At 37.6% G+C, this 8,842-nt stretch overlaps 1 protein-coding gene across 1 annotated transcript; it reads right to left on the bottom strand.

The window, feature by feature from the left end:
• Window positions 1-1,981: 1,981 nt before the first annotated feature.
• On the bottom strand, window positions 1,982-8,750 carry LOC113035472 (cytochrome P450 3A40-like). The gene is made up of 13 exons (XM_026191061.1): window positions 8,496-8,750; window positions 8,289-8,382; window positions 8,066-8,118; window positions 6,559-6,658; window positions 6,017-6,133; window positions 5,155-5,240; window positions 4,921-5,063; window positions 4,716-4,840; window positions 4,525-4,609; window positions 2,917-3,077; window positions 2,592-2,818; window positions 2,251-2,413; window positions 1,982-2,169 (listed from the first exon to the last, which is right to left on the bottom strand). Exons 1-13 carry the CDS (start codon window positions 8,543-8,545, stop codon window positions 2,074-2,076), a joined length of 1,500 nt encoding a protein of 499 aa, XP_026046846.1. The 5' UTR covers window positions 8,546-8,750; the 3' UTR covers window positions 1,982-2,073.
• Window positions 8,751-8,842: the final 92 nt, after the last annotated feature.

Consider the following 8,842-nt stretch of genomic DNA (forward strand, 5'->3'; position numbering starts at 1 on the left):
TTTTATAATTTTTTTATGACTTTTTTTTTAAATAGTTTTTATCGTTAACTCTGTTTCCCTGGGCCTTTTTGCATGTGTTATGAATAAATCTTTTTTTTTTTTGGTACCGGTTTTATTTTGTTGTATTTATCCGCAACACCTTAAAGTCTGGTCCGTGAAAATATTGTTGGGCATAAACCGGTCTGTGGTGCAAAAAAGGTTTAGGACCGCTGCTTTATTCAGCTCCCCAGTTTATCCTGTCTATGAAACAAGCCATTTTAACCCTCTAAAGGGATGATTTAAACAAAGTGGGTGGAGCTCAGTGAGCCTTCTAGGGATTTTACACGTTCGGACTTTATTATTTGAAACTTGTTAACCATCAGCATTGCAACTTATATAAGTTAAAATTATTAAGCATAATAGTTCCATTTAGCTTATTTTAAACCTATTTGTTGTTTTAAAATTGATGAAATGGTATAAAATTTACTAGGAAACTTTGTATCACCTTTGAAATCCTTTCCAGTGAAATCCACTTAGGAGTAAAAAGTTAATGTTCAGTGCATGTGATGAGGGTCCTGAAAATGAAGGATCATAATCTGATCTTTTGGCTGATGCTGTTGACATGAAAGCATTCCTGTCACTGTAAAAACAGGCAAACTTTACAGTTTTTTACAGATTTTTACTCAGTACTGCATTTGTTCAACATACCACTGTTAAAAATAATAAAAGAAGGAGGATGTGGAACTATTCCTTCTGGAAAACGAAATTTGTCCAAATTGTCAGCATAGAAGAAGAAGCACAGAAGCTCAGTTCTGGAAACATATGCTGGAACTTTGGATTTTGGACATATTTTATTGTGAAAACATGAAAGACACTGACAGTAAACAGGCAATGCAAGTATTTGCATTTGATGACACAATCTGAAATTTCTTTCTATATAACCAGCAATGGACAGTCGTCAAAGTTTAGAACAAATCAAACTCTTGTTGCCAGCTGTTGAAGCTAGATGGAGACAGATACCACCAATAACAAAACTACAGTCATCAGTGAGAGGTGTATCGCACAAGCAGTAGCCTTATGATTTAATAAATGCAATTACAATTTAAAAATGTATAAACGCTAAAGTCAAAATCTCTTGAGTGTAAGGTCCATTTAAGACACCGACTGGTGTAACTTTTGGACACAAAATAGATCAACTTTTCAACACAATTTAAATAAAAGTAATTAAAAGAGATCAACACAGCAAAATCAGATGTTTAACCTGCTCTCATTCAATAACATTTTTTTTTTTTTTTTTTGCCTGTCCTGTTTGGCTCTTTTGCCATCAGAATTGTTGTCTAAAGGCAAAGAAAGATGCCCAACGGATTTACTTTACCAAATTGACCATCCCAGCCTTGCCATAATGGTCCATTTGATTCACCTTTTATTGTTTATTTTATTTTCACTTACTGAATATGGGACAGACTTGACTGGGGGAAAGAAGGGGAGAAAGAAAGAGGGAAAGAGAAACAGCTGAGAAGAGTGACGGGGGAGAAGGGCAAAAACCAAAAACCAACAGAATGAGCAGAAAAAGAAAAAAAGAAAAGAAAAAAAATGCATATATCAATCACCTGGATCACCTGCTGAGAAAGAAAAAAGAAAGCAAGCAGAAGAGAACAAGAGTAATAGAATAAACAACATCACAATGATATATGGGAATATGACAGTAAATACTAAATATTAAACATTATTGTGCAGCACATAAGATCAACAGAACACAGTGTGCTTTGAGGTAGGAGCCAAAAAGGGTGTAGTTTGTGGGTGTGATCACCCGTGTGTACACCTGTGAGCATGGACGCGCTTGTTTTTAAAAGGTTCCTTCATGTAATGATCTGCTAGAGGGTGTGGGGGGGCCACAGCCCCGTCCTCCAGGGCATGAAGCAGGTATGGAGGAGATCAAAACTCCAGACATCCAGAGGCCCCCAGAACACAAGAGACCAAGGAAGACCACCAGAGGGGCAGCCGCGCCACTGTCAATAACATTTTAAAATAGTTGAAAATATCAACTCAGTGAATTTATCTTGGCAGCAGATATAAAAACATGTTTGATGGGATTTAGAGACGTTCCCTCTTAGATGACTCTTTTCTGAGAACAAACTTGAGTTTTACAGGCTGAACTGGCTGAAACTTCCAGTCAAACTGAAGTGGAATCTAAAAGAAAAAGAAAAGAAAATCAGGAACATGACAGCATAGTTGTATGACAGTCTGAATGTGGCAGAGTGCTGTTCTTACCATTGTCTCTTTGCATGTTTCCAAAGTGTACTTCTGCAAGAGACGGACAATAACCATCTTCGTGGTGAGTAGGCCGTAGCGCCTCCCAACGCAGTTACGAGGGCCGAGTCCAAATGGCATGTACATGTATGGGTACACCTCCTCCCCGCTGTCTTTACTGAACCTGCAGATACAGATGAGACTTTTACGTTTATTCTGCTATTTGAAACATTAAAAAATAACATAACAGGTGTGTAAAAAGAGAGATATGGCTGGGTTACTCTGCACAAATACAACATTTTCTTTAAGAATTATGTCCCAGTGGATGAGTTTTCAATAAGTTTGTAATGGCACACATTTACCTCTCTGGTCTGAAAAGCTCAGGTGAGTTCCAGTAGTGTGGGTCTTTGTGCAACACCCACACAGGAATTCCAACCACAGTTCCCTCAGGGATGGTGAGGCCATTCACTTTGACAGTTTTTTTGCACACCCTGTCGAGGCGAGGGGCAACGGGAAACAGTCGCATTGATTCAAGTAAAACTTGGTCCAAGTACTTTAGACTGGTCAGCTCCTCGTATAAAATGGGCGCCTAGACAAATAATGGAGGTGGCAAGCACAAAAAGAAAATTAATTGTTGTCCATTATTCAAACAAAGATGACAGAAAATTATGTAAAGAATTACTGTACATCTTCCTTCAGGTTATCATCGATTTCTTTGTGTAAGGTCTGCAACACATCAGGGTTTGTAGCCAGATTATAAAGGATGTTAGTAACAGTGTTACTAGTGGTGTCGTAGCCTCCAAGGGTGAAGACGAAGGCCTGGGAAAGTATCTCATGTTCAGTCAAACCTAAAACAAAAAACAAAAGATTTTATGGTAATAAAAAGTGGAGCAGGGACCAAATACTGTTGATCTTCTTTCAGCTGCCCCCTGTAGGGGTCACCACAGCAGATCATCTTTCTCCATCTCACACTGTCGCTAGCATCTTCCTCTGTCACACTAACGCTCTGCGTGTCCTTCTTTACTACATAGATGAGCTTCCTCTGAGTCTTTCCCTTTTCCTCCCTCCTGGCAGCTCCATTTTCAACACCCTTTACCTAACATATCTACTATCCGTCCTCTGGACATGTACAAACTATCTCAGCCTTCGTTCTCTAACCTTATCGTTAAAGTGCTCAACCTGAGCTTTCCACCTCCAGCTCAGCCTTTTCTAGGGTCACCATCTCTAAACCTTACATGTAGGCACAACTACATTCTTGTTAGCTTTCCCCCCTCACACTCATATACACCCACTTCACTCTATGTCCAGTCCACTCTCTTCTGGACTATCTGTTGCTTTGGATGGTTGACCCCAAGTAACTCTAGAGTTGGATGTCTCGAGACCACTTTTATGTGGTCTTGGTCTTGACTTGGTCTCAACGGACTTTTGGTCTTGGTCTTGTCTCTGTCTTACTTCTCAGATTGAAATAGTGTTCGGGAGATTTGGAGTCAACCACTGGCGGAGCCGGGGGTGGGTGGCTTACTGGGCTTAAGCCCGGGTCATTTTTTCAAAAGCCAATTTTTCAGTTTAAAGACTTTTTTTGTCTCGGTCTTGGTCTCGATACCCTTTGGTCTTGGTCTTGTCTTGGTCACGGTTTATGCGGTCTTGACTACAAGTCTATTAAACTCCTATAGCTTCAGTATCTCTGTAGCATCTGTCTCCCTCTCATCCAGACACATGTATTCTATCTTGCATCTACTGACTTTCCTCCCTCTTCTTTCCAAAGTATACCTCCATCTCTTCAGGCTTTCTTCCACCTGCTCCCTTCGCTCACTACAAATCATCGGTGAACAGCACTGCCTGAGGTCATCTGTCAACGTGTCCATTAACATTGTGAAAGCAAGAGCAGTTCTCCTGTGTACTGTCTTCATCTCCCTAGTTCACATTTTCTTCGCTAACCTCTACGTTTGAATACTTTCTTGTACTTCTCCATTTCCTCTTTCCTCTATCCAGAGGATACACCAAACACATTCTTGGCAGTTTCCCCTCAACACTTAAAAACACTCAAAACTCTTCACTATCACCCAGAGCTTGTCTCAACTACATTCGTGAGCTCTGCCCTGTATTCTTCCCTCTTAAAATATGTATTTTGACATTAACTGTTAAAATAAATGATCAGTATACAGCTATACAGAATTGAATTTAAAATCCTCATTCTCAAATACAAAGCTCTTAAGACTCCATCATATATCGGAGACCTCATATTTGAGACTGGAGGCTAACTTGGGCTTGGTTACTTCTCCGATAAAAACATACCTTTACTTGGCTGTTCTTCATTGTTCTTATAGTTCTTTTCTGGGATCTCACTTTGAATCAACACATGCAGGAAGTCTGGTCGTGTCTGGTTTAAAGCAGACAAGCATTCAGAGCAGGACTTGAAAATGACCCAGAGGTAAGTGCATACAGACTAGATAATGTTGGTCTTCCTTTACAGATATAATGCTTACAGATTTGGCTTCATGATGCTCATCTTTAAATAGCTTGATAATGTTGAGGAAAAAGTTTATGTTTTCTTTGGGCATGATCTCAATTTTGAGCTGCTTTAACAGACGACGACTGAGGGGAAATGCCACTGAAAGAAGAGTAAAGAGTGGTTAACAAAAGGATATGATCAAATGGAGTTTGTGTAAAAGAGTAAAAGTAAGGTCATACTTAGCAAAAAGAAAAGCCCAGTGTTGACTTTAAGGACCTTCATAATTTGAACATTAATAGGGTTGTTTGGATTGTTTATGGAGTCTGTCTCCACACTGAAAGAAGCACTGGTCACAGTGTCCAAACTGTAAGGAGCTACAAACCTATAAGATTTGAAAATACATGTGGTGAATGCTTCAGTTATTTTAGGATGAACAGTGTAATGTGCTGGCATTTTACAGATTAACAACATACTGTTTGACATTGATGGGTTCATCCAAATTCATTTCCTCAAGTTTTGCAACAAGTCGTTCTGCATAGCGAGCAACGAGGGGAAAAATCTTAAAGGAATAAAAGACAAAATAAGAGAATTATATTATATTTATTTTATTTTGGAGAGATATACCCATGTTTGCCACAAAATAAAACAATAAAAGAGCAATAAAAGAGTCAAATTCTTGTTTATTCTGAAAATTACTGATTTCTCTGAGGATTTAGAAATAATTAGTGATATCCAATAATAATAATAATAACTAGTGGTATGTTTGGTAGCTCCATAATAAGGTGGTTTTCACAATTGCCAAACAAGCAAAAACTCACTGGTTTGGTACCAGGAGAAGACAGAAATTTAGTATAACAATCTGCTAAATGTAATAGGTGTAATGACACCTTTTGAATAAGGGGGCAGCCAAAAGTGTCTGTTATGTGGTTATATTTTGAGCCGTGGACAACATGTAGCTATAATTATTTGCACACTTTGGGAACTTAAAAAAGGAACGGCAAGTACCAGAACACAATTCACTTTAAATTAAAGTGGAAATAGTGGAATAAGGCTATTAGGAGCTACAAATAGTGCCTTATGTTAGTGATTTCCTGAAATACCTCAAATTACTGTGTACCTTTATGTCAGTATTATCCAAAGAAACAGCTAAATGTTAGTGATTTTATATATTATGTGTAAAGGTGCCAAAACTTTTTAATGATGCCTGTTTAAGTAGTTTGAGGAAAAAAACCCAATACAAAGTGATGACATTTGAACAAGAAATAAATCTATTACTTTTGTTGTAAGCGCACATTAAACACAGACGTGGTTAATAAACCCACATATGATATCGACCTGTTTCAGTCTTCCACTGGTGAAGCATGGAGACAGAGTGTTGCGAATCCGTTTCCACCGTTTGTCTTTCACTGCTGCCACTGCATCATCCAGAGGTTCGCTGAAGAAACCAGAATCCTTTGAAAAGGAAAACGACAAGGAAAAACTACTCTTAGTGTTTACAGTTTGCTTCCACCAACATCTTCCAGTCCCCTAACGACACGTGTAGTTTGCTCAGATAATGTAATATCATTTGTAATATCTTGTAGCATCATTTCTGTGATAGCTCTATATTATGCATTTTCATGTAGTACTTTGTTTGGACAGATCAATGTATATGGAATTAGAACAGTTTGGACAGGCCTGAGTAAAACGTAATTATTAACCTGCCCTTTTACCCCATGTTAATGATATATCTAGGGGGGAACATATTTCAGTTTAGCTTTCAAAAAAAAGCAAAAGATAAAACTCTTTTGGGGAGTGTTGCGCTGACAGGACATCCAAAGGTTTCATGATTTGCTGAATTTCCACTCTACTGTACGATAGAAAGCGGAGCCTCTTACCCTGCGGTTGGTAAATAAAGAGTAGCACTCTTTTACCATCACAGTTTTAACAATCTCAGGGTCGGTCACCATTAACACCGGCGTATGTCCATCGTACAACCTGCAGAAAAGGAAAGAGCCTTTCACAGTATCTTAAATCTTAAATCACAGCAAATCATTTAAGGCATTATTAAGCATCTGGATATGTAAAGCACCTTCAGATCAAAGAGGTTTTTTCATCTGTGCAGGTAGTAAAATTACACATCGATTACACGTGATGCTACAAATGGGATATCACGGTCCTATTATTATTAAATAAATACATGACAATGGAATAAGAAATTTTATAGAGTTTATTTTTGTAGGTTTTCATATGTTTCTCACTTCACATTCCCTGAACTCATACTTTGACTGGAATTCATTTGGCAAAAAGGAGGGGAAAAGGTAGGGGTGGGGGAAAAAATCGATACTGTGTAGTATCGTGATATTTTGTTTGCTAATAATGTATCGATACAGGGACAGCAGAAATCGATATTTTGTTACAAAAAAAGTTTTTGTGGACTCTGACTTCAGAGCATGTTGATCCTTTTTCTGAGCAAGAATCCTGACATTCCTTCACTATCCAAATGTGTTTAACTTTTTTTTGGCAGCAATAAACATGACAGTTTACTTCTTTTAATTTAAGACATATTTTACTTTAATTAAGTGTAAAACTTTTTTATTTAATGCAAAATTATATTTTGTTTTAATTTACTTTCAAATTCTTCAGTTGCTGAATGGGCTGCATAGTTTTCATAAATTGCATAGTTCAGAATAGCTATAATTGTACCAGATGGTTGCATTCAGTTAAGTTGGACTAGACTGTAATACAAACCGTTCAGTTTGTCAACAATAAAACTGACTGAAATGAGAGAATGACTGAGTGTGAGACTTTGATATTAGATAAAATTAATATTGATAAAGTTAACCTTTATGTTCAGAATCTGAATATCGCAAAATATTTTAAAAAATTGCAATAATATCGTATCGTGCGTTAAGTATTGTGATAATATCGTATCGTGGGATGTATGGTGATTCCCACCTCTAGAAAAAGGATGAACAAATTTAAAGCTGAAGTGAAATAACTGCTTTTCAAATCTTCTATTAATCATTTTATATAAATTTTAATCTAAATATTGATAAAGGAATTTTGACATACTTATACTGTGAACCTGTTTGTGAACCTAGTGTAGATATAGTAGGATATATGCATTTCAGAAACTTCGCCTTGTGTTGTAAAGAACTGTCCCCAAACTTTTTCCCCTTTTATCCCTAAAATAAAGATGCTAAAATTGGATGCTATGCTTCCACCAAAAGAGATCTGCTTCAGGCCAAAAAGAGAAATGGCTTCATGAAAAATGTGAGCCAGTGAATATTTTTCCACCCTGTCCCAGTGATCATGGCAGTGATCATGGCTCACAGACAGAATTTGATATCAACAGACCTCCTGGTGATTTCTTGTATGTATACTGATGAAGCAAGAACTCACCCCCAGATGTCCCCATACTTGGCATGGCACTCTCTGTCAAAAGCAAGAAATCCCTACAAGAAGTTACAAGAAAATCTGTTTTAGTGTCCAAAAAAAAAAAAAACAACCACTGAATAGGACATCTAAAGTATACAGAGAGCTCATTCATCTCGAATTCTCAAGGATCAAATCAGTCAGCTCTTCATATCCCAGTCTCTAAGGTGAGTTTGGTTTCTGTGCGTACCTTCCTCATGCCCAGCATCGTTCCAATAAAAGGCAGGGGCCGAGGTCCAGGTATCCCCAGCTTTTTGAAGAACCGATATGGCCATATTCCATATCTGTATTACAAAAAAAGGAAAAAAAATGGGATCATCAGTTGGACAGTAAAAAATAAAAAAATAAAAAACTCTGCCAGGATGACACCCAGGTATTGCTTTGGAGGAATACTCACAGTAAAATCAACGTAAAAAGCAGGGCCAGCAAAGTCCAGGTGAAAAACATTTTAACTTTGTTCCAACAAACAGGAGCGGCAATGTGGCTGCGAGCTGGAAAACAAGCGACCTATTTTCATTTTACACAATAACCCAGGAGGCCCAAAGAGATAAAGCTACTGATCAAACATCAGTGACACAGGTTATCACATGATCATCAGTGTGTAATAAACTTTTACGGCATCAAAAGGCACTCTGCTACTACTCACACTTTTTAATTATATGCACTTATTTTTGGCTTATTAGTAACAAATATGCACCAGATAGTTTTTTTTATTACTTTATTCATGTTAAAAAAAAAAGTGTG

The sequence above is a fragment of the Astatotilapia calliptera genome, chromosome 13, assembly GCF_900246225.1.
Source record: "Astatotilapia calliptera chromosome 13, fAstCal1.2, whole genome shotgun sequence".
NCBI classification, from domain to species: domain Eukaryota; kingdom Metazoa; phylum Chordata; class Actinopteri; order Cichliformes; family Cichlidae; genus Astatotilapia; species Astatotilapia calliptera.